General features: G+C 46.7%; 1 protein-coding gene across 1 annotated transcript in view; it reads left to right on the forward strand.

The window, feature by feature from the left end:
- The window catches only part of FOXJ3 (forkhead box J3), a 114,580-nt gene that overhangs the window by 82,233 nt on the left and 5,368 nt on the right, over nucleotides 1-26,979 (forward strand). Inside the window, 7 exon segments of the mRNA XM_030186124.1 lie at nucleotides 3,704-3,878; nucleotides 11,238-11,672; nucleotides 14,798-14,848; nucleotides 14,851-14,915; nucleotides 21,508-21,567; nucleotides 21,569-21,682; nucleotides 21,684-21,702. Of these exon segments, the coding sequence (XP_030041984.1) occupies nucleotides 3,704-3,878; nucleotides 11,238-11,672; nucleotides 14,798-14,848; nucleotides 14,851-14,915; nucleotides 21,508-21,567; nucleotides 21,569-21,682; nucleotides 21,684-21,702 (919 nt within the window).

Raw genomic sequence — 26,979 nt, forward strand, 5'->3', positions numbered from 1 at the left:
AGTCTTACAAATCACAAACTCTAAAAACTGAGAGCCACCATCAGCCAAATGTCCTAGGAAATAACCAGGTTATTAGCAATTTCTTGAACTGGAGAACAGATGCCGACTGGCGCATAACAAATGGTAACGAATTCCACAAACGAGGACCGGCAATTTTTAAAAAACTCGACTACGAATTTCCTCCAAACATACCAGATGAAAAGATGGCATGACCAACAAATTCTGGTTCTGAGACCATAATGCCCAAGAAGAACAATAAGATTGCAAACTGCACACTAAGGCAGCAACACCCTGCCACGCTTGAAACACCAATAACAAAACTTTAAATTCAATACGCTGTACCACAGGCAACCAATGCGACAACCTCGACTGAGGCATAATATGCGCCTCCTGAACCAAATTCAAAAGAACCCTTGTAGCAGAGTTCTGTGCAATCTGCAAGGCCTGCAAAATTGTACGCGGCAAACTGCACAACAAAGCATTACAATACTGAAAAGGTGACACATAACTCTGCAGCACAGTACGAAAATTCTCCATGGAAAAAAAATGTCCGAAGTCTAGATATCATCCACAGTTTAAGGAAAATAACCTTAACCATAGCAGCAACCTGTATCCAAAATCACCCCTAAACTACGAAGCAAGAAAACCACTGGCACAAAAACAGAATCTAACTCAAATCCAGAAAGAGGACATGGTTCTCCTAGACAGGACAACCACAAAATTAAGGAATAGTGTGAAGCCAGATACGCATGAAAATTTTAATGAATGACAATTAACATTGGTTGGTAGCACACAATTATTGATAACTGGCTTATTGTTCAATTTGCATTTGCAATTCTGGGTGTCTTCTGTAAAAAAAAAAAAAATTAAAGTAAGAAAGCCAGATTTGCTGTCCTTGTGACTCTGGGCAAGTCACTTAACCCTGCATTGGCCCTGGTACAAAATAAGTACCTGAATATATGTAAACCGCTTTGAATGTAGTTGCAAAAACCTCAGAAAGGTGGTATATCAAGTCCCAGTTCCCTTTCCCCCTTTCCCTTATGACATCACAATATCAGAAGTGAGCCAAGTATCAGGCAATCAAGCCATTGTGACATCACTGATGAGGTTGGCTCTTATTGGTGGAATGAATGGAGGAGTAGCCTAGTGGTTAGTGCAGTGGACTTTGATCCTGGGGAACTGAGTTTGATTCCCACTGCAGCTCCTTGTGACTCTGGGCAAGTCACTTAACCCTCCATTGCCCCTGGTACAAAATAAGTACCTGAATATATGTAAACCGCTTTGAATGTAGTAGCAAAAACCTCAAAAAAGGCGGTATATCAAGTCCCAGTTCCCTTTCCCTTTGGTGGCTTTTTGCTGCCCTTCTGCTTTTTAAAAAAAAATTTTATTTCAGTACTAAGTTGAGGATTGCCAGATGTATGACTTGCATAGACCCTCTTTGCCCTTTGAGAAAGCAATGTTGGGCAAGAAACAACAGAAAGTCACCCTCCTCCCTTGGAATTGTCATCCTTTAAGCTTTTATGAAACTGAGGGAGGCTCCACTTGGAGTAGCAGAATAGAAATTCACGTGAATGCTCCGTAAAGCTTTTGTAAGCTTCACTCAGCTTTCCAGAAACTTTCTGATATCAGCACTGATGTCACCACCATGTGGCTTCTTATTCTGCTGTGCTTACAGGTAAGTAGCTACGTGGAATGAATTACCAAAATCCATAAAAATAACACACGACATAGTGAACTTTCGTAAACTATTGAAAACTCATTTATTTAAGAAAGCATACACTAATAAAACATCTTAAATGCAAATTAACAAAACGTATCTATACAACATGTATTCTCTATATCTTAACTGTTTTTGCTAAATTATCTTGATTTGTAGTTTAATGATCCTAATTGTTCAAGCTAATTTTGTCATGAATGAAGTTTAACCTATTACCTTCAGCTCTTATCTAAGACGAACTTTCCTCTTGTAACCTAACCCACTCTGTCCCTCTACTACTACTATTTAGCATTTCTATAGCGCTACAAAGCGTACGCAGCGCTGCACAAACATAGAAGAAAGACAGTCCCTGCTCAAAGAGCTTACAATCTAATAGACAAAAAATAAATAAAGTAAGCAAATCAAATCAATTAATGTGAACGGGAAGGAAGAGAGGAGGGTAGGTGGAGGCGAGTGGTTACAAGTGGTTACGAGTCAAAAGCAATGTTAAAGAGGTGGGCTTTCAGTCTAGATTTAAAGGTGGCCAAGGATGGGGCAAGACGTAGGGGCTCAGGAAGTTTATTCCAGGCGTAGGGTGCAGCGAGACAGAAGGCGCAAAGTCTGGAGTTGGCAGTAGTGGAGAAGGGGACAGATAAGAAGGATTTATCCATGGAGCGGAGTGCACGGGAAGGGGTGTAGGGAAGGACGAGTGTGGAGAGATACTGGGGAGAAGCAGAGTGAGTACATTTATAGGTCAGTAGAAGAAGTTTGAACAGGATGCGAAAACGGATAGGGAGCCAGTGAAGGGTCTTGAGGAGAGGGGTAGTATGAGTAAAGCGACCCTGGCGGAAGATGAGACGGGCAGCAGAGTTTTGAACCGACTGGAGAGGGGAGAGGTGACTAAGTGGGAGGCCAGCAAGAAGCAGATTGCAGTAGTCTAAACGAGAGGTGACAAGGGTGTGGATGAGGGTTTTGGTAGAGTGCTCGGAAAGAAAGGGGCGGATTTTACGGATGTTGTAAAGAAAGAAATGACAGGTCTTGGCGGTCTGCTGGATATGAGCAGAGAAGGAGAGAGAAGAGTCAAAGATGACCCCAAGGTTTCGAGCTGAGGAGACAGGGAGAATGAGAGAGCCATCAACAGAAATAGAAAACGGGGGGAGCGGGGAGGTGGGTTTGGGGGGGAAAATGAGAAGCTCGGTTTTGGTCATATTTAATTTCAGGTGGAGTTGACATCCAGGCAGCAATGTCAGACAAGCACGCTGAAACTTTGGTTTGTATGCAAGGTGAGATATCAGGGGTAGAAAGGTAGATTTGGGAGTCATCAGCATAGAGATGGTAGGAAAAGCCATGGGATGAGATTAATGAACCAAGGGAAGAAGTGTAGATAGAAAAGAGGAGGGGACCAAGAACAGAACCCTGAGATACGCCGACAGGCAGAGGGATAGAAGTAGAAGAGGATCCACCAGAGTGAACACTAAAGGTGCGCAGGGAGAGGTAGGAAGAGAACCAGGAAAGGACAGAGCCCTGGAATCCAAGTGAGGACAGGGTATCGAGAGGTATTTCTCTTATCCAGAACTGGTAATCACCACTTACGGAATTATGTAAGCCACATTGAGCCTGCAAATAGGTGGGAAAATGTGGGATACAAATATAAATAAATAAATGTGTTCTCCACAGCCAGCCTCGCATTTGACACTGAGGGCCTTATTCTATAAAGGTTTTGCTCTTGAATTTATGCTCCTTTATAGAATAAGGCCCTAAACCTTTAAAACATTTTATTTATCTTTATTTTGTGCTTTCATTAGATTATAAGCTCCATAAAGCAGTGACTGTTTCTTAAGTTGTCTGTACAGTGTTTCCTATATTTTGTGTTGCTCCATAAATAATTAATAGTAATAGTAGTTTAATTAAAACACCATCCCATGTCAGTAGTAGTTTAATTAAATAGCAGTGGTTGTTTAATTAAAAAGTGCTCCCATGTCAGTGGTGTTTTCTTTTTAATGTTAGGTAACAAGCCATCCAGAGCCAGTCTCTCAGTCACTAACACCTCAGCAGCAGCAGCCACAATATAGCATGCCAGAGCGAGACAAAACGCTTTTCTCTGAATATAACTTTGAAGATCTCAGTGCCTCGTTCCGAAGCCTCTATAAATCAGTTTTTGAACAGTCTCTCAGCCAACAAGGTGAGTTCTGGCTCTTTTAGAGACAGGTGTTTGTATTTAAAGTGCAATGAGTATAGTCTGACAACTTGAACTGTAGCACTTAGCAGATCATGAACTATTAGCAACATGATAAACTTGGAAAATTCAGGCTTGATAAGAATTTAGTTGCAGGGACTTTCCTGTGACATAGAAGGACTTTGTAAACCTGAACCCATTTGGTTGCTTCTGTGTAACCAGGCAATGCCTTTCACATCCTGTCTGCTTAGTTTAGTGATTCAGAGCGAATTAGTATTACATGCTAGAATCCTCAGCATGAATATTTTAGGAGCCACCTTTATGCAATAACATTCTCCTGTTTGTCAGTTTGTAAAAGATCCTCCTTGAACTCTAATTTATTAAAAGTGACATAAATGCAGGGCCATTTATTTATGAGGATTTATTTACCGCCTTTTTGAAGGAATTCACTCAAGGTGATGTACAGCAAGAATAAGTCAAACACAAGCAATAGACAATTACAGCAGTAAAATGTTTAACAGTACAAAGTATGGCATAGTATGCTACATTACAGTGTCAACACAGTACACAATAAAACATTTTAATAGATAGCATAGGGTATGCGTTCTTTCTGTCCATTTATTAAGTATGTGTGTAGTATGCCATTGTTCTAACTTGGCTGGCATATATGTCAAAGCCATAATTTTCTGTGGTGGTTTATCCATAAACATTCAGTCCATACATACATGGGCTATGAATGTGGACACAAAACTGAGGCAATATTGTGTTAATGAGGCCTATAATTGTTCCACAGGGTTGTGTGGATTGTTGCTCCTTTTATGAATCCATTCTCTTGTTGTGATGTGCAGTACAATACCACAAATCTGTTGAGTTTATTATAAATGATGATCCCTGCTATTGTGGTGATAACTGGAGATGAGATGACTAAGGGGGAGATGTACAGAACTTTCTCCGAGGACAAGCAGGCTGCTTGTTCTCACGACTGGGTGACGTCCGCGGCAGCCCCCACCAACCGGAAAGAAGCTTCGCGGGACGGTCGGCACGCAGGGCACGCCCACCGCGCATGCGCGGCCGTCTTCCCGCCCGTGCGCGACCGCTCCCGCCAGTTCCTTTTTTCCCGCGACTGGAGAGAGTTGTGCTTTTGCCACTCTCTCTGTTTTCAGCCGCCGGATTTTTCGACCGCGTTTACGCGGATCGTTGCTTCGCTCCGGATTACCGTCCGGTTTTTCCCTTTTCGTGGTGTGATTTTAGCCACCATTGACGACTTTGACTTCGCCGACGCGATTTTTCCGTCGATGTCCTCGAAGGTCCCGAGTGGTTTTAAAAAGTGTGGTCGCTGCGGCCGGCCGATCTCGCAGACCGACACCCACGCTTGGTGCCTCCAGTGCCTCGGGCCGGAGCACAATCTCAAGTCGTGTGCTTTGTGTCTTGGTCTCCGGAAACGGACTCAGGTTGCGAGGCAAGTTCTGCGGGACCGTCTTTTTGGAACTTGCGCCGGCCCCTCGACGTCGACCTCGACGGCATCGGTATCGAAGGCCGGTTCTTCGGTACCGGTATCGATGCCCGAGACATCGGCACCGATGGCAGCGACCCCAGGAGAACAGGTCCCGTCGGCCCGCCGGTGAGAGTGGGGTTGAGAGGCCGCGCGGGCAGTCGGCCCCGGTCACTCCCTCAGCTCGTGAGCCACGGGACCGAACCCTGTCTGACCCGGTACCTCGAGACCGAGGGGGATCGACCTCCTCCTCCTCCATGCCCTCCGGCGCCGGTGACGTGCATCGAAAAAAGGACAAGAAGCGTCGTCACCGGGCGCCCTCGGTGCATCCCGATGAGGAGTCGACGCCGAAGCGTCATCGTCGAGAGGAGAGGTCCCCGTCGGTTGTGGAGGTACCGATGCGTCGGGGTTCCGGCACCTCGGTGCCGTCTCCTGGCTCCCAGCAGCTTCCGGCACCGACACCCTTACCGGCCCCACCGCCTTTCCCGGCAGCGGGCCTGGACGAGTGCCTCAGAGCCATCCTTCCGGGGATCCTGGAAGGGCTGATGCGCCAGGCTGTGCCGGCGCCGGGGGTGCTTGCGCCCTCGGCGCCGATGACTGTGGCGCCGGCGAGCTGTAGCCCGGCGCCGGGGCTGTCGACACCGCCGCCGCTTGCGGTGCCGGTCTCTGGAGTCGACGTCGATGGAGGGAGCTCCGTCCCCGCCGGCGCGGGAGTCCACCGCTCGACGACACCGAGACCTCGGGGCCTCGACGTCGAGCCGGGCCCGGTACAGGACTCAGCTACATGAGCTAATGTCCGATACCGAGGATGAGGACTCGTGGGGGGAAGAGGAGGACCCTAGATATTTCTCCTCAGAGGAGTCTACGGGCCTTCCCTCGGACCCCACGCCTTCCCCGGAGAGGAAGCTCTCACCTCCTGAGAGTCTCTCCTTTGCCTCCTTTGTGCGGGATATGTCCATCAGCATTCCCTTCCCCGTGGTCTCTGTGGAAGAGCCGAGGGCCGAGATGCTCGAGGTCCTCGACTATCCATCACCACCTAGAGAGTCCTCCACGGTGCCGCTGCACAATGTCCTGAAGGAGACGCTGCTCCGGAACTGGGTGCGACCATTAACTAACCCCACCATTCCCAAGAAAGCAGAGTCCCAGTACAGGATCCACTCTGACCCAGAGCTCATGCGGCCCCAATTGCCCCATGACTCAGCGGTCGTGGATTCTGCTCTCAAGAGGGCACAGAGTTCGAGGGATACCGCCTCGGCGCCCCCGGGGCGGGAGTCTCGCACTCTGGACTCGTTTGGGAGGAAGGCCTACCAATCCTCCATGCTCGTGACCCGCATCCAGTCATACCTGCTCTATATGAGCATTCACATGCGGACCTATGTGCAACAACTGGCGGACCTGGTCGAGAAGCTCCCGCCGGAGCAGTCCAGGCCTTATCAGGAGGTGGTCAGGCAGCTGAAGGCGTGCAGAAAGTTCCTGTCCAGGGGTATTTTTGACACCTGTGACGTGGCATCTCGTGCTGCGGCCCAAGGTATAGTGATGCGCAGGCTCTCATGGCTGCGTGCCTCTGACCTGGACAACCGCACCCAGCAGAGACTGGCTGACGTCCCTTGCCGGGGGGATAACATTTTTGGTGAGAAGGTCGAGCAGATGGTGGACCAACTGCATCAGCGGGAAACCGCTCTCGACAAGCTCTCCCACCGGGCGCCTTCAGCATCCACCTCAGCAGGTGGACGTTTTTCCCGGGCCCGGCAGGCTGCACCCTATTCTTTTGCAAAGCGTAGGTACAACCAGCCGGCCCGAAGGCCTCGTCAGGCACAGGGACAGCCCCAGCGCGCTCGTTCCCGTCAACAGCGTGCGCCTAAGCAGCCCCCTGCGCCTCCACAGCAAAGCCAGGGACGGGCTTTTGACTGGATCCACGGGAACATAGCCGCCCTCAAAGTGTCCGTACCGGACGATCTGCCGGTCGGGGGGAGGTTAAAATTGTTTCACCAAAGGTGGCCTCTCATAACCTCCGACCAGTGGGTTCTCCAAATAGTGCGGTGCGGATACGCCCTGAATTTGGCCTCCCTGCCTCCAAATTGTCCTCCGGGAGCTCAATCCTTCAGCTCCCATCACAAGCAGGTACTTGCAGAGGAACTCTCCGCCCTTCTCAGCGCCAATGCGGTCGAGCCCGTACCACCCGGGCAGGAAGGGCAGGGATTCTATTCCAGGTACTTCCTTGTGGAAAAGAAAACAGGGGGGATGCGTCCCATCCTAGACCTGAGAGGCCTGAACAAATTCCTGGTCAAAGAAAAGTTCAGGATGCTTTCCTTGGGCACCCTTCTGCCAATGATTCAGAAAAACGATTGGCTATGTTCCCTGGATTTAAAGGATGCATATACTCACATCCCGATACTGCCAGCTCACAGACAGTATCTCAGATTCCGCCTGGGCGCACGGCACTTTCAGTATTGTGTGCTGCCCTTTGGGCTCGCCTCCGCCCCACGAGTGTTTACGAAGTGCCTCGTGGTGGTGGCGGCGTACCTACGCAGGCTGGGAGTGCACGTGTTCCCATATCTCGACGATTGGCTGGTCAAGAACACCTCGGAGGCAGGAGCCCTCCGGTCCATGCAGTGCACTATTCAACTTCTGGAGCTGCTGGGGTTTGTGATAAATTACCCAAAGTCCCATCTCCAGCCATCCCAGTCTCTGGAATTCATAGGAGCGCTGCTGAATACCCAGACGGCTCAGGCCTACCTTCCCGAAGCGCGGGCCACCAATCTCCTGGCCCTGGCTTCGCAGACCAGAGCGTCTCAGCAGGTCACAGCTCGGCAGATGTTGAGACTTCTGGGTCATATGGCCTCCACAGTTCATGTGACTCCCATGGCTCGTCTTCACATGAGATCTGCTCAATGGACCCTAGCTTCCCAGTGGTTCCAAGCCACCGGGAATCTAGAAGATGTCATCCGCCTCTCCACCAGTTGCCGCACTTCACTGCTCTGGTGGACCATCCGGACCAATTTGACCCTGGGACGTCCATTCCAAATTCCGCAGCCTTCGAAAGTGCTGACGACGGATGCATCTCGCCTGGGGTGGGGAGCTCACGTCGATGGGCTTCACACCCAGGGTCTGTGGTCCCTCCAGGAAAAGGATCTACAGATCAACCTCCTGGAGCTCCGAGCGATCTGGAACGCACTGAAGGCTTTCAGAGATCGGCTGTCCTACCAAATTATCCAAATTCGGACAGACAATCAGGTTGCAATGTATTACGTCAACAAGCAGGGGGGCACCGGATCTCGCCCCTGTGTCAGGAAGCCGTCGGGATGTGGCGTTGGGCGTGCCGGTTCGGCATGCTCCTCCAAGCCACGTACCTGGCAGGCGTAAACAACAGTCTGGCCGACAGACTGAGCAGAGTCATGCAACCGCACGAGTGGTCGCTCCATTCCAGAGTGGTACGCAAGATCTTCCGAGAGTGGGGCACCCCCTCGGTGGATCTTTTCGCCTCTCAGACCAACCACAAGCTGCCTCTGTTCTGTTCCAGACTTCAGACACACGGCAGGCTAGCGTCAGATGCCTTTCTCCTTCATTGGGGGACCGGCCTCATGTATGCTTATCCTCCCATACCTTTGGTGGGGAAGACCTTACTGAAGCTCAAGCAAGACCGCGGCACCATGATTCTGATAGCGCCCTTTTGGCCCCGTCAGATCTGGTTCCCTCTTCTTCTGGAGTTGTCCTCAGAAGAACCGTGGAGATTGGAGTGTTTTCCGACTCTCATTTCGCAGAACGACGGAGCGTTGCTGCACCCCAACCTTCAATCCCTGGCTCTCACGGCCTGGATGTTGAGGGCGTAGACTTCGCTGCGTTGGGTCTGTCTGAGGGTGTCTCCCGGGTCTTGCTTGCCTCTAGGAAGGATTCCACTAAAAAGAGTTACTTTTTCAAGTGGAGGAGGTTTGTCGTTTGGTGTGAGAGCAAGGCCCTAGAACCTCGCTCTTGCCCTGCACAGAACCTGCTTGAATACCTTCTGCACTTATCAGAGTCTGGCCTCAAGACCAACTCAGTAAGGAATCACCTTAGTGCGATTAGTGCTTACCATTATCGTGTGGAAGGTAAAGCCATCTCTGGAGAGCCTTTAGTCGTTCGATTCATGAGAGGCTTGCTTTTGTCAAAGCCCCCTATCAAGCCTCCTACTGTGTCATGGGATCTCAACGTCGTCCTCACCCAGCTGATGAAACCTCCTTTTGAGCCACTGAATACCTGCCATCTGAAGTACTTGACCTGGAAGGTCATTTTCTTGGTGGCAGTTACTTCAGCTCGTAGGATCAGTGAGCTTCAAGCCCTAGTAGCTCATGCTCCATATACCAAATTTCATCACAACAGAGTAGTGCTCCGCACCCACCCAAAGTTCCTGCCGAAGGTGGTGTCGGAGTTCCATCTTAACCAGTCAATTGTCTTGCCAACATTCTTCCCCAGGCCGCATACCCGCCCTGCTGAACGTCAGTTGCACACATTGGACTGCAAGAGAGCATTGGCCTTCTATCTGGAGCGGACACAGCCCAACAGACAGTCCGCCCAATTGTTTATTTCTTTCGACCCTAACAGGCTAGGGGTCGCTGTCGGGAAACGCACCATCTCCAATTGGCTAGCAGATTGCATTTCCTTCACTTACGCCCAGGCTGGGCTGACTCTTGAGGGTCATGTCACGGCTCATAGTGTCAGAGCCATGGCAGCGTCGGTGGCTCACTTGAAGTCAGCCACTATTGAAGAGATCTGCAAGGCTGCGACGTGGTCATCTGTCCACACATTCACATCTCATTACTGCCTCCAGCAGGATACCCGACGCGACAGTCGGTTCGGGCAGTCGGTGCTGCAGAATCTGTTTGGGGTGTAAATCCAACTCCACCCTCCAGGACCCGAATTTATTCTGGTCAGGCTGCACTCTCAGTTAGTTGTTCTTCGTAGGTCAATTTCTGTTGTACCCTCGCCGTTGCGAGGTTCAATTGACCTGGGTTATTGTTTTGAGTGAGCCTGAGAGCTAGGGATACCCCAGTCGTGAGAACAAGCAGCCTGCTTGTCCTCGGAGAAAGGGTATGATACATACCTGTAGCAGTTGTTCTCCGAGGACAGCAGGCTGATTGTTCTCACCTACCCTCCCTCCTCCCCTTTGGAGTTGTGTGTTTCATCTTTTGCTAGTCATTCAACTGGCGGGAGCGGTCGCGCACGGGCGGGAAGACGGCCCGCGCATGCGCGGTGGGCGTGCCCTGCGTGCCGACCGTCCCGCGAAGCTTCTTTCCGGTTGGTGGGGGCTGCCGCGGACGTCACCCAGTCGTGAGAACAATCAGCCTGCTGTCCTCGGAGAACAACTGCTACAGGTATGTATCATACCCTGTACAGCTGTGGAAAACGCTGACTGGAACAGCGAATCTAAATTACCGACTGATGCCCAACATGCTATTAGTGTTCAGCATTGGACGTCGTAGGGGGAGAGGTGTTTCTGGCACATGCCCACAAGAAATGTATGCATTCTGGACTAAGCTCTTTTCTGGCTTACAAACTGGGCAGGCAGGGTGCATGTAGAGGTGGAGTCATATTGGCTAGTAGGGTCTTCTCCGCAAAAGCAACACTGAAAACCTTTGTACATTAGAAGCCCAATAACATTTCATTTAGACTGGCTAAAAATGACATATTGCAAGCCCAGTTTGCTGTGAGCATCTCCCCCTAAGAAATCACCATGTGTGGGCCAGTGTGATAACTTAGTGGTCACACTGTATGCTGCCGTACAGTAGACCTGGATTCCATTCCTCCACACAGCTACTTGGGTCTACATGAGCCGGAGATGTGGCAGAATTTTCTTTCCAAACTGTGTAACTAACGTCCAATTTTATTTAACTTTTCAGGTTTGATGAACATCCCTTCAGACTCCTCTCCGCAAGCCCATACTCCTTGTTCTTATCAGCACTCACCGAGCAGCACAGTGAGCCCTCACCAACATAGTAGCCAGAATAGCCTGACAAATAGCCATGTCAGTAGCCTTGGCACTAGTGGAAGTAGTTCTATTGCACAGGTTCCACTGTCTCACCCCCAAATGCACGCACAGCAGTCTCCACACCTTCAGCACACCCCACATCGACAACATGGGATCCCACAGCACCAGCACCCTTCACAGCGTCCACAGCATCCAGCACCTCACCCCCAACAGCACACACAACACCCCCAGCAACACGCGCAGCATTCGTCTCAGCATCAGCACTTACAACACCATCCAAACCATCAGCACCAGTCCTTAACACATCAGACACATCCTTCTCAGCAGCCGCTACCCTGCAATGCTGGTAAGTTATTGTGCTGTTGTGTGTGTATACTGTCAGACAGCCGATTGTATTTAGAGTCTCTTTGAACTTTGTTTGCTGTCCATTAGAGCTGAGAAATATATAGTGCATAATAGGTAACTGATGGAGGACACACTTCTAAAACATCTTGGAGTAAAAGCAGACAGCACTGCTTGAGCAGATGGCTAGGATCAGTTGTGGTAATACAATGATAATATAAAAGTCAAATATTTGGTAGAATTGTAAAATATATATCTATATATGTATATATCTATATCTGTCTATCTATCTATCTATATATATATATATGTATAGAGAGAGAGAGAAGAAAAAAGAGAAACCTGGCAATTGCACAAAAATGCGATAACAAAGAACATAGGCATGTGTACTCAAAAAATAAAATGACAAACAATCCAAAAAAATGTAAAACTTAACTATAAATTTTGTGATCATATAAAATCCAAAATGGCCATGTTTGGCATATGCCTAAATCAGGAGTAAAATAATAATCTTCTGAGACAGTCAACATATGTACAAGAAGTAATAATAAAGATGTGTGTTAATTATCATAGATGTAGAGGGGCAAAATCGAATGGGGCGGCCAAGTTTTCCTTGGGCCGTCCTCGCAGGACGGTTTCGTGAAGGGGTGAAGGGGCGGGGGAAACCCATATTATCAAAACCAAGATGGGCATCCATCTTTCAGATATACGGTCGGGGACGCCCAAATCTCAACATTTATGTCGACCTTAGAGATGGTCGTCCCCGGTTTTCGGCGATATGGACACCGAGGACGACCATCTCAGAAATGACCAAATCCAAGCCATTTAGTCATGGAAGGAGCCAGCATTCGTAGTGCACTGGTCCCCCTGACATGCCAACCGGGCACCCTAGGGGGCACTGCAGTGGACTTCATAAATTCCTCCCAGGAGCATAGCTCCCTTACCTTGGGTGCTGAGCCCCCCCCCCCCCCCCCCCCCCCCCAAAAAAAAAACCTCAAAACCCACTCCCCACAACTGTACACCACTACCATAGCCCTAAGGGGTGAAGGGGGGCACCTACATGTGGGTACAGTCGAGACTCCTCAGTACTGATGAGGACGTGGAATCTTCACGTCTCCTCGGGGCCATGCGCGGTGCGTGCGGTTCGCGCGCCAGAAGGCTCTGGCAAAACTTTTTAATTTTGCTGGTGAAAATTTGCCATATGATTTTATGAAGATATTGTAATGAACTATTCCAAAACCTGTAGGATAGTTGTGTCCATCAACCAGCAGGTGGAGATAGAGAACTGAAAACTGAGCTGAGATATAACTCTTGGCGTAGTGGGCTCTGTACTCAATTGTGAGCATATAGACATGTATGTTTCCCAAGTGGCACACAATTAAGGGTACAGGGTCATGAGTCATGGATTTGATATACTGCCTTTCTGTGGTACAACCCAAGGTGGTTTAGATTTTTAGTTAGAACAATTTTTATTGAACAAGCAAATAAGGATACATGAAACAAGCAAAAAAAAAAAAAAGGAAAAGTTCATATTTTTCATAATTTCCCCAACCTCAGTCGCTCCTCCACTCCCACTCATAAAACATTCCACCCTTACCTTTCAGAATAAAAAAGCGAGCCTAGGTCTTGGTTCTTATGACTCTGCCAGCCTGTCAGATAGATCATCTCCTCCCCCTCACTTTTATTTTCCTGTGGGAAGATCTTGGAATGTAGCATGGAGGGGGAATGGAACCATATAAACCGCTTTGATCCCTGGGAGGTTTTTTTATATGCAAGGTTCTTTCTCTGTTCTAGTGGACTCACAAATTAAGTTTTTTGTACCTGGGACAATGGAGAGGTTAGGTGACTTGCCTGGGGTCACAAGGAGCTGCAGTGGGAATTGATCAGGTTTCCCCCTCACTGCCCTACCAGTAGGGATAGTCCTCCACGTCTGAGGTCTGAACTGCCAGTTTACACATGTAAGCACCGACACTTAGAAGTGTGTGTTGCCTAGTTTGGAATTATTTTAGCGCCTTTTTGAAGGTATTCACCTAACGTGGTGTACAGCAAGAATAAGCCGACATAGGCAATAACAAAATTATAGCAATAAAAAATATTCAAGCAGTACACATGGCACAGTGTACTATTTATAATGACGACACAATGCACATTAAAACATCTTAATAGATTGCATAGGGTGTAAGCAGAGGTGGAACGTATAGACAAGATGAAATAACAGTAGTTAGAAAACGAGGGTGACTAACAAGAAGACAATGCATGTGAAGTCAAAAAAGGTGCATGAAGATGATCTCAACTAGAGTAAGGGTGGATAAGCAAGTCCTGCTACAGTATGTGCAGTCGGTGTTGGTGCTTGTCTATGTGACTAGCTAGTTAGTTGCTTCCAACGGTTACCCCTGCCGCACGTAACTAGTGGATACACACTCATTGCTGCATGTATTGTAGAAAAGGCTGTACATTGACAGATTCTTGTAAAATACTACTGGAATTTGCCATGTCTTAACCTAGATGTCTCAATTGTGATTTCTGTGTTCTATTTAAAATAGGGCTGCACATGTACAAACTGTAACAGCAGTAAATAAATCCCTATAATCCCAGTACTTATTCCATCTCCCCGAAGGCCTGGACAAACAGCTAGGTCTTCAGCTGTTTACTGTGAGATCAGTCTTTAGATTCAGATGACAGAGCAGTGCTTTCCATGTCCTTGATGCTGCCACCCAGAGTGCCTGGTTACAGACAAAGCACCTATGCTTCTAATCAGGCAAGAGATAGAAGGATAAAAACATGCCCTCCTGTGAAGACTGCAGCATGCAGTCCTGAGGTTACTTTGAAGCAAGACCAATTTTTGCCTTTAGATGTTGCTTTCAATGTGTATATTTTAACATTTAACAGTACAAGAAACCAGTGCAAGGACACAGAATTGTAGTGAATCTTCCAAATGTCTGACTAGAGGCCATAGTTTGTATCTGAAGAAATGCCTTTCCCATCTCATGTGAATTTTTTGCTTCTTGTCAGAAGCTCAATGTTTCTAGTCAACAAACATTTGTAGAGCCCATTCTGAGGTTATATAGTATGCATCCACATTTCCGCCACGTGTAGAAAGAGCTAACCTCTTCTGGCTTGCTTTTGTAGGTGTTCCCACTGAGTGGTATGCCACTCTAGATATGTTGAAGGAAAGCTGTCGTATGCAAGCAGTGTCAACTGGTCTGATGTGGATCTTTCACAGTTCCAAGGTACCTTTCGTATTGCTGTCAACAGTTTTTGAAATGAATGCATAGTGAATCCTTAAGTACATAAGTATTGCCATACTGGGACAGACCAAAGGTCCATCAAGCCCAGCATCCTGTTTCCAACAGTGGCCAATCCAGGTCACAAATACCTGGCAAGATCCCAAAAAAGTGCAAAACATTTTACGCTGCTTATCCCAGAAATAGTGAATTTTCCCCAAGTCAGTTTAATAATGGTCTATGGACTTTTCCTTTAGAAAATTGTCCTAACCTTTTTTTAAACTCTGCTAAGCTATCTGCCTTTACCATATTCTCTGGCAATGAATTCAGAGTTTAATTACACATTGGGTGAAAGAAAAATTTTCTCTTGATTCGTTTTAAATGTACTACTTTGGCAGTTCATCGCATTCAGCCCCCTAGTCCTAGTATTTTGGAAAGTGTAACAGACGCTTCACGTCTACCTGTTCCACTCCACTCATTATTTTAGACCTCTATCATATCTCCCCTCAGCTGTCTTCTTCTCCAAGCTGAAGAGCCCTAACCTCTTTAGCCTTTCCTCATAGGGAAGTCGTCTCATCCCCTTTATCATTTTTGTCACCCCTTCTCTACTCCTTTTCTAAGTCCACTATATCTTTTTTGAGATGCAGCGACCAGAATTGAACTCAATATTCGAGGTGCGGTCGCACCATGGAGCAATACAAAGACATTATAACGTCCTCATTTTTGTTTTCCATTCCTTTCCTAATAATACCTAACATTCTATTTGCTTTCTTAGCTGCAGCAGCACACTGAGCAGAAAGTTTCAGCGAATCGTCAACGACGACACCTAGATCCCTTTCTTGGTCGGTGACTCCTAACGTGGAACCTTGCATGATGTAGCTATAAATTCGGGGTCCTCTTTCCCCACATGCATCACTTTTGCGCTTGCTCACATTAACGTCATCTGCCATTTAGATGCCCAGCTCTTCCAGTCTCATAAGGTCATCGTGTAATTTTTCACAATCCTCCCGTGATTTAACGAATTAGAATAACTTCGTGTTCGGTCAGCAAATTAATTACCTCACTAGTTACACCATCTCTAGGTCTTTATAAATATGTTAGAAAGCAGCGGTCCCAGCAGAGACCCCTGGGGAACCCCACTAACTACCCTTCTCCCATTGAGAACACTTACCATTTAACCCTACTGTCTGTTTTGTATCTTTTTAACCAGTTTTTAATCCACAATAGGACAGTACCTCCTATCCTGTGACTCTCCAATTTCCCCTGGAGTCTTTCATGAGGTACTTTGTCATACGCCTTCTGAAAATCCAGATACACAATATCAACCGGCTCACCTTTTTCCACATGTTTGTTCACCCCTTCAAAGAAATGTAATAGATTGGTGAAGATTTCCCTTCACTAAATCCATGTTGGTTTTGTGTCATTAATCCATGCTTTGAATATGCTCTGTAATTTTGTTCTTTATAACAGTTTTTACCGTTTTGCCCAGCACCGACGTCAGACTCGCCGGTCTATAATTTCCCAGATCTCCTCTGGAACCTTTTTTTTAAATTGGCGTTACATTGGCCACCCTCCAATCTTCCGGTACCATGCTCGATTTTAAGGATAAATTACATATTACTAACAATAGTTCCGCAAGTTCATTTTTCAGTTCTATGAGTACTCTGGGATGAGTACCATCCGGTCAAGGAGATTTGCTACTCTTCAGTTTGTAGAACTGCCCCATTACATGCTCCAGGTTTATAGAGATTTAATTCCGTTTCTCCGACTCATCAGCTTCGAATACCATTTCTGGCACCAGTATCTTTCCCAAATCTTCCTCAGTGAAAACCGAAGCAAAGAATTCATTTAATCTTTCCGCTATGGCTTTGTCTTCCCTGATTGCACCCTTTTACCCCTCAGTCATCTAGGCTGTCTAACCATTCTTTGCCGGCTTCCTGCTTTTAATATACCTAAAAAAAAATTTACCTTCAACGCAATCTTTTTTTCAAAGTCCTTCTTTGCCCTCCTTATCAGCGCTTTGCATTTGATTTGATTTTCCTTAGGCTGTTTCTTATTATTTTCAGTCGGTTCCTTCTTCCATTTTCTGAAGGATTTTCTTTTAGCTCTAATAGCTTCCTTCACCTCACTTTTTAACCATGCTGGCTGTCGTTTGGTCTTCCGTCGTGTTTTTTTAATATGTGGAATATATTTGGCCTGGGCTTCCAGGATTGTGTTTTTGAACAGCATCCACGCCTGATGTAAATTTTTCACCCTCACAGCCGCTCCTCTAAGTTTTTTTTTTTTCACCGTTCTTCTCATTTTATAATAGTCTCCTTTTTTAAAGTTAATGTATTTGATTTCCTATGTATACTTACTCCAAAGCTAATATCAAATCTGATCGTGCGCTCCACTAAGGACTAGGTCTAGAATTTTTCCTTCTCTCATCTGCTCCTGTACCAGCTGCTCCATAAAGCAGTGCTTGATTTCATCAAGGATTTTTACCTCCCTAGCATGCCCTGATGTTACATTTACCCAGTCAATATCGGAGTAATTGAAATCATCCATTATTATCATGTTGCCCAGTTTGCGTCCCTAATTTCCTTTAACATTTCTACATCCTTCTGTTCATCCTGGCTTGGTGGACATTAGTACACTCTTATCACTATCTTTTTTCCCCTTTACACATGGGATTTCATTCCATAGGGATTCAAGATGTGTTTTGTTTTCTGCAGAATTTTCAATCTATTGATTCAAGGGTCTCCCCTTAACATACAATGCTACCCCTCCACCAATTCGATATCCACCCTATCACTACGATGTAATTTGTACCCCGGTATGACAGTGTCCCACTGGTTATCCTTCTTCCACCAGGTCTCAGAGATGCCTATTACCGTATTTTTCGGACTATAAGACGCACTTTTTTCCCCCAAAATTTGGGAGGAAAATGGGGGGTGCGTCTTATAGTCCGAAGATAGCGATTCCAGATCGCCCTCCCCCCGAGTTTGGGAATCGCCCTCCCCCTACTCACGTCAGCGATGTTCCCTGGTGGTCTAGTGACGTCGGGCAGGAAAGAGCCCCCTCTTCCTTGCCCAGCACGCTGCTCTCCGTCCTCCGTCCTCCTGTATGCTGCCTGACGGTCTCGGCAAGATTCAAAATGGCCGCCGAGACTCTCGGCGGCCCATTTTGAATATCGCCGAGACCGTCAGGCAGCATACTGGAGGACGGAGAGCAGCGCGCTGGGCAGGAAAGAGGGGGCTCTTTCATGCCCCGACGTCACTAGACCACCAGGAACATCGCTGACGTGAGTAGGGGAGGGCGATCCGAACTCGGACAAGATGCACCGGAGCGCTTAGGTTTAGAGGAGGGAAAAGGAAAAAAAAAAATTTTTTTCCTATTTCCCTCCTCTAAAACCCTAGGTGCGTCTTATGGTCCGGTGCGTCCTATAGTCCGAAAAATACGGTATATCTAATTTTTCATTTAGTGCAATATATTCTAACTCTCCCATCTTATTTCTTAGGCTTCTGGCATTCGCATATAAACAGTTCAAACTGTGTTTGTTGTTCCTATTACATCATGCTCGTACTTGACAGTATTAATTTTATTTTTTATTAGGGACACCTGATCTATGTCTCATTTGCAACCTCACTATTGGATATCCTATCTTCCCTGTGTTGGTGATATCTTTGAAAGATACCTTATCCCCGAACCATGCGCTTTTGAGCAACTGTCAGCCTTTCCCAATTTCTAGTTTTAAAAGCTGCTCTATCTCCTTTTAAATGCCTATGCCGGCAGCTGGTCCCACCCTGCTGTTAATGAAATTGACTCAAGCTAGATTTGATGCCAACAGATCTGACAGTTAGGACCTGATGCAATAAACATGAGTGGAGGAGTGGCCTAGTGGTTAGGGTGGTGGACTTTGGTCCTGGGGAACTGAGGAACTGAGTTTCGATTCCCACTTCAGGCACAGGCAGCTCCCTTGTGACTCTGGGTAAGTCACTTAACCCTCCATTGCCCCATGTAAGCCGCATTGAGCCTGCCATGAGTGGGAAAGCGCCAGGGTACAAATGTAACAAAAATAAAATAGATACTATTGGAGATTCTACATGGAATGTTGCTACTATTGGAGATTCTACATGGAATGTTGCTATTCCACTAGCAACATTCCATGTAGAACGTGCAGGAATGTCCAGACTCACAGAAGCAGAAGCCTGCGCGGCCACATTGGTGATGTGCAAGGGCCGACTTCTACATGGAATGTTGCTAGTGGAATAGCAACATTCCACGTAGAATCTCAATAGTAGCAACAGTGGAGGAGTGGCCTAGTGGTTAGGGTGGTGGACTTTGGTCCTGGGGAACTGAGGAACTGAGCTTGATTCCCACTTCAGGCACAGGCAGCTCCTTGTGACTCTGGGCAAATCACTTAACCCTCCATTGCCCATGTAAGCCGCATTGAGCCTGCCATGAGTGGGAAAGCGCAGGGTACAAATGTAACAAAAATAAAATAGATACTATTGGAGATTCTACATGGAATGTTACTATTCCACTAGCAACATTCCATGTAGAAGGCTGCGCAGGCTTCTGTTTCTGTGAGTCCGACGTCCTGCACATACGTGCAGGACGTCAGACTCACAGAAGCAGAAGCCTGCGCGGCCAAATTGGTGATGTGCAAGGGCCGACTTCTACATGGAATGTTGCTAGTGGAATAGCAACGTTCCATGTAGAATCTCAAATAGTAGCAACAGTGGAGGAGTGGCCTAGTGGTTAGGGTGGTGGACTTTGGTCCTGGGGAACTGGGTTCGATTCCCACTTCAGGCACAGGCAGCTCCTTGTGACTCTGGGCAAGTCACTTAACCCTCCATTGCCCCATGTAAGCCGCATTGAGCCTGCCATGAGTGGGAAAGTGCAGGGTACAAATGTAACTAAAATTTAAAATGTGTGCTTATGCATCACAAGTTAAAAAAAAAAAAAAAAGTATGTTTTGACTGAGTAAAACTGTACACTAAACTTAGTGCTCAAGTTATATTGGGGGATTCTTTAAAAAACAGTAGTTCAGTTGATAATTTTATTGTTATAAAATTTAAAAACATTTCAGGCTGTTTACTCCAGTGTAGGGTCTTCCAAGCCAGCACTTGTTAGCCTCTCTGGAACCCCATGATCACTGCTACCTTGAAGTTTGTCATCTGGAAGGCTCTGTTCCTAATCGCCATAATATCGGCCTGAGTGGTCTGTGAAATACCTGTAATACCCCAACACAAGATTCCTTCTGAACAGAGTAGTTGTGCGCACACATCCTAGGTTCCTACCAAAGGTTGTCTCTCCATTTCACATCAAGCAAGTGATTGTCCTACCCATCATCTTCCCTAAGCCACACATTCACCCAGGAGACTCCACCTTCAATTTTTTGGACTGTAGGAGAGCGCTGTTGTCATCACAAGAACTTGCAGCCTTTTCTATCCTTCTCTCCTACACAATTAGGATTCCGTGTCTCTAAACACACTATATCCACTTGATAGACAACTGTATAAGTCTGCTACCGACAAGCTTATCTAGACTCTCCAGACCACATTAGGGCCCATCAGGTAAGGGCTGTGTCCACCTCTGTAGCTTACCTCCATTTGATGCCCTTGATAGACATTTGAAAAGATGACATATGGTCTACCATATCATTACTGTTTGGACTCCTCATCCAGAGCAGACAGCCATTTTGACAAAAGTGTCCTCCATAATATATTTACTTGAAGCTTCTGACTCCCAAATTTACAGCCTAGATTGCCAAAACAAACAACAGATCCTGGATATCCCTTATCTAGGCAGCGATCCAGAGAGGTGTGGATGCATTATCCTGGCTGTCACCAGAGAAAGCAATGTTGCTTACCTGTAATGGATGTTTTCCATAGACAGCATGATGATACAGACACACCATCCTTGCCCAACATCCCTCCAAAAACCTGTACAGAGGATGAATGTAGCATCAAGTAATGGCATGTCCAAGTGACACAGAAGATTGTCTTGGTATTGACTGAAGGAAGGTGGATTGTGGCTGGCCCAGGAAGACTGGTGCATGCCTACAAGAATTTACAGAACTTTCTAGTCTGAGGGCAAGTTCCATGCTGGCAGCTTTGGAGGATGTCACCAGAGGGTGTGTCTGTATCATTCTGCCGTCTATGGAGAACCTCTACTACAACCACCAAATTGTGAAGACAACTTCTAAACACCCTTGTGGTTGTCAATCTGTTATGGTTTATCTCATAATAATAGTTCTTCTTTTTTGTTTATGGAGGAAAAAGCCTCTGCCTGTCTGTGGTCCGAATTCACTTTTATTTGACTCACAGACAGGCAGAGGCTTTTTCCTCACAAGGGTGTTTAAGAAGCTCCACTTTCTGTGAGTTCCAGTTTAGATCCACAAATGTGCATTATTTCAGTATTAAGCTAGAGCAGAGTTCTAATAGAGGTAAACAGTGCCATAGACATAGGAGAGCAACCAGTTTGGCTTAGTTTCTAATTATGATATCTTTTTGAATGAGAACACTCTTAATAGCTGCAATTAATTTATTTGCTACTCTTACACTACGTCACACCTCAAAGATGAAAATGCGTTTGTGTTACAGTTTTTCCTTTCAATATTTCCTGTAGGGCCTGATGGAGAGCATGAGACAAGCAGATCTTAAGAACTGGTCGTTAGATCAGGTTCAGTTTTGCAGATCTATGTTCCTCCCTTAATCAGTTCTTCACACAAAACTGGGCTATCCATTCACAAAGCAGCGTGCAACAGTCTGTCTGTCACAACACCATGCATCCAGCCAAACCTTTCTCAGCATATTGCAACAGGTACAGCTGATTACTTTTCTTCTGGATGAACTTGAGCAGATGCTAAAAGCTGATATGCTATAAGCAGAGAACATATAGATGATGACTTGGACCTACAGTTCATGTACATCTAGTCTCATGGAGGAGGAAAATAGTATGTTGAAATAGCATTTGCGTATCTATAAACTAACATTTTAAAAAAACTGCCAAAAAAAGGCAGTTGAATATGTCCCACAGGTACTTTGTACCCACGGCAAACTTCAAAGAAACGGTACTGCATATTTTCTCTTTTGAGAATTAGTGCAAAGCTCATGCTTAAAAGCACCTGCAGGCTTTGTACAAATTGTCCTCTTGTGATAGTTACTCTTAAGACTAGATAAATTCCTTGGGCAGTAGGAATCCAGGGGCCAACTGGCCTGTAACTACTCTTAAAAATGATAATACTCATAATTGAGGTTACATTATCAACTAACAGATTTGATAAATTCCTTTTCTCACTCGATAGCTTTTCTAATCTGCTGATATTTGTATTTGTTTAAATTTATTTGATACATATTTCAGTCAGTAACTTAGACATTTCTATTATAGTGAATATTTTCTATAATTTGAGGTTCTCAGTGAGTTGTAGATATGACATTGTGAAGACAATGAGAAAAGATTGTTTGATGACCATTTAATGCAAGGTATTGATACAGTTGGCTGAATTTTTTTATATCTCACACATGTTGGCAGTCAAAAATGATTTCAGTATTCACAAGATAGCAGATATTGGAGCACCCCATAATTAGGAAAAATGTATGTTGTAGTAAATTTAGCCCTCGAATTAAATCAAAAGCGAGCAAGGTGGTGGTGCTGCGTTAGCAAACACTAATGCACATTCTCCGAGGACAAGCAGGCTTATCTATTATCAGACGTGGGTGATGACAACCCGTATCGCCCAGTCTGGAAGAATGAGTCTGTGAGGGTGGTGGTGAATGGAGTTCGCTCGGAGGAGGGAAAGGTGAGTAGTGGAGTGCCTCAGGGATCGGTGCTGGGGCCGATTCTGTTCAATATATTTGTGAGTGACATTACCGAAGGGTTACAAGGTAAAGTTTGCCTTTTTGCGGATTACACCAAGATTTGCAACAGAGTGGACACCCCGGAGGGAGTGGAAAACATGAAAAAAGATCTGAAGAAGCTGGAAGAATGGTCTAACGTTTGGCAATTAAAATTCAATGCGAAGAAATGCAAAGTGATGCACTTAGGGAGTAGAAATCCAAGGGAGACGTATGTGTTAGGCGGGGAGAGTCTGATAGGCACGGACGGGGAGAGGGATCTTGGGGTGATAGTATCTGAGGACCTGAAGGCGACGAAACAGTGCGACAAGGCGGTGGCCGTAGCTAGAAGATTGCTAGGCTGTATATAGAGAGGTGGTGACCAGCAGAAAAAAGGAGGTTTTAATGCCCCTGTATAAGACGTTGGTGAGGCCCCACCTGGAGTATTGTGTTCAGTTTTGGAGGCCGTACCTTGCGAAGGATGTTAAAAAAATGGAAGCGGTGCAAAGAAAAGCTACGAGAATGGTATGGGATTTGCGTTCCAAGACGTATGAAGAGAGATTTGCTGACCTGAACATGTATACCCTGGAGGAAAGGAGGAACAGGGGTGATATGATACAGACGTTCAAATATTTGAAAGGTATTAATCCGCAAACGAACCTTTTCCGGAGATGGGAAGGCGGTAAAACGAGAGGACATGAAATGAGATTGAAGGGGGGCAGACTCAGGAAAGATGTCAGGAAGTATTTTTTCACGGAGAGGGTGGTGGATGCTTGGAATGCCCTCCCGCGGGAGGTGGTGGAGATGAAAACGGTAACGGAATTCAAACATGCGTGGGATATGCATAAAGGAATCCTGTGCAGAAGGAATGGATCCTCAAAACCTTAGCTAAAATTGGGTGGCGGAGCAGGTGGGGGGAAGAGGGGTTGGTGGTTGGGAGGTGTGGATAGTGGAGGGCAGACTTATACGGTCTGTGCCAGAGCCGGTGATGGGAGACGGGACTGGTGGTTGGGAGGCGGGGAATACTGCTGGGCAGACTTATACGGTCTGTGCCCTGAAAAAGACAGGTACAAATCAAGGTAACGTATACACATATGAGTTTATCTTGGGCAGACTGGATGGACCGTGTAGGTCTTTTTCTGCTGTCATCTACTATGTTACTATGTATAACAAATATAAGTAGAGCTTTGCGGAGCATGAGACACATTGCACCACACATGTGCGAGTGCCTTCCCACCTGCCGTGAACGCAGTCTCCTCAGTTCTTTTTCTACACGGTGAGGAGAGGGTGTGGTTTTTTTTACAGTCTCCTCACAACATTCGGTCCTAAAGAGCTTTTTCATGCCTTTCGGCGATTTATTTAGTCTAAAATTGTGTTCCCAGTTGTGGAACCCCCCCCCCCTTTTTTTTTTTTTTTTTTGCTTTCCCTTATATTTTTAGTTTATTTTGGCATAGTAAAATTATCTGCCCTGAACGACTTGCCAGTCAGGGGGAGGCTAAAGCTTTTTCATAAAAGGTGGCTCCTTACAACCTCCAACCGGTGGGTTCTTCAAATAGTCCGACTTGTCCAGGGCCCTTAAGTGTAGGAAAGGGATGCCTCTCTACCCCCCCCCCCCCCAACGGTCTTCTTTTGCACAAGGAAGTACCTGGAATAGAATCCCCGCCATTCTGTATGGGCCTTCAGAAGAGTGGAGAGTTACTCTGCAAGTACCTGCCTATGCTGAGAGCTGAAGGAATGAGCTCTTGGTGGGCAAATTGTAAAAGAAGACAGGGAGATGTATCCCATCCTAGACCAAAGGGCCCTGAACAAGGGCCCCTAGTCCAAGAAAAGTTCAGGATGGTTTCCCTGGGCACCCTTCTCCCAGTGATTCAGAAAAATGATTGGCTATGCTCTCTGGACTTAAAGGATGCATATACTCACATCCTGATACTTCCAGCCCACCGTAGGTATCTTCGATTTCGGCTGGGAACACATCACTTTCAGTACTGCGTGTGCGCTTTTGACCTCACATCAGCTCCCAGGGTCTTCACCAAATGTAATGACATTGTTAACAACACTATGTAAGCCACATTGAGCCTGCAAATAGGTGGGAAAATGTGGGATGCAAATGCAATAAATAAATGCTTAGCGGTAGTTGCAGCATAGCTATGCGGACTGGGAGTCCACATGTTCCCATATCTTGACGATTGGCTGGTAAAGAGCACCACTTCGGCTGGTGCTCAGGAGTCCATGTGGATGACTATTTGGGTGCTCGAGTTACTAGAGTCTGTTTTAAACTACCCCAGGTCCCATCTTTGCCCTGTCCAGCGATTGGAGTTCATAGGAGCCCTGCTCGATACACAGATGGTTCAAGCTTACCTTCTGGTCACGAAAGCGGACACTCTTGTTTTGCTCGCTTCCAAGGTTCAAGCCTCTCAGCAGGTCACAGCTCAGCAGATGTTGAGATTGTTGGGCCACATGGCTTCCACATGTTACACCCATGACATGTCTTCACATGAGATCAGCTCAGTGGTATCAAGCCACGGGGAGTCTGGAAGATGTCATCTAAGTGTCCCCAGAGCTTGTAAGCTCCCGTCAGTGGTGGACCATTCTATCCAATTTGACTCTGGGACTTCCATTCGAAATTCCTCAGCCACAAAAAGTGCTGATGACTGATGCATCTCTCCTGGGATGGGGGGGAGGGGGGCTCATGTAGATGGTCTTCATGCCCAAGGTCTTTGGTCCACTCAGCAAACGAATCTTCAGATCAATCTTTTGGAGCTCTGGGCTATCTGGTACACTCTAAAGGCTTTCAGAGATCAGCTGTCTCATCAAATCGTACTCATCCAAACAGACCGTCAGGTTGCAATGTATTACACCAACAAACATGGGGGGGGGGCACCGGATCACGTCCTCTGTATCAGGAGACCATCCACATGTGGTGCTGGACTTGCCAGCACGGCATGTTCCTTCAAGCCACTTATCTGGCGGGCAAAAACAATACCCTGGCTGACAGACTGAGTAGGATAATGCAACCACACGAGTGGTCTCTCAATATGGGCGTAGACCACAAGATCTTTCGAGCGTGGGGCACCCCCTCGGTCAATCTTTTTGCCACTCAGATCAACCACAAGGTCCCTCAGTTCTGTTCCAGTCTTTAAGCCCACAACAGACTAGCGTCAGATGCCTTCCTTCTCAACTGGGGGACAGGTCTTCTGTATGTGTATCGTCCCCTACCTCTAGTGGGGAAAATTTTGTTGAAACTCAAGCAAGACTGTCGTGCCATACTGACCATGCCATACTGACCGTGGAAGATATGGTTCCCTCTTTTTCTGGAGTTATCCTCTGAAGAACTGTGGAGATTGGAGTGTTTTCCAACCCTCATCACTCAGAATGAGGGGTCTTTTCTGCATCCCAACCTCCAGTCTTTGGCTTTCACAGCTTGGATGTTGAGAGCCTAGGATTTGCTTCCTTGGGTCTTTAGGAGGGTATCTCCCGGGTTTTGCTGGCTTCCAGGAAAGACTCCACTAAGAGGCGCTATTCTTTCAAATGGAGGAAGTTTGCCATCTGGTGTGAGAACAAGGCCCTAGATCCCCTTGCTTGCCCTACACAGACCCTGCTTGAATACCTTCTACACCTATCAGTCTGGTCTCAAGACTCCGTAATGGTTCATCATAGTGCAATTAATGCTTAAGCCCACCTTTGGACAGCCTCTAGTTGTTCGCTTCATGAGAGGTTTGCTTTTGTCAAAGCCCCCCCCCCCCCCCCCCCCCCCCCCGGCAAACCTCCACCAGGGTCATGGGATCTCAACATCGTTCTTACCCAGCTGATGAAAGCTCCTTTCGAGCCACTGAATTCTTGCTATCTCACGTACTTGACCTGGAAGGTCATTTTCTTGATAGCTGTTAATTCAGCTCGTAGAGTCAGTGAACTTCAGGCCTTAGTGGTGGATGCACCTTATACTAAGTTTCATCACAACAGAGTAGTCCTCCACACTCACCCTGAGTTCCTGCCAAAAGTGATGTCAGAGTTCCATCTGAACCAGTCGATTGTCTTACCAACATTCTTTCCCGTCAGTGGTGCACCATTCTATCCAATTTGACTCTGGGACTTCCATTCGGCCACTGTTTCTTGTTTTTGGTGAGCCCGGATGCTAGGGATTCCCCACCTGTGAGAATATATAAGCCTGCTTGTCCTCGGAGAAAGCAAAGACACTTACCTGTAGCAGGTGTTTACGAGGACAGCAGGCTCTATATTTGCACAATCCCTCCCAACTCCCCTTGGA

Source organism: Microcaecilia unicolor, chromosome 13 (assembly GCF_901765095.1).
Source record: "Microcaecilia unicolor chromosome 13, aMicUni1.1, whole genome shotgun sequence".
NCBI lineage: Eukaryota > Metazoa > Chordata > Amphibia > Gymnophiona > Siphonopidae > Microcaecilia > Microcaecilia unicolor.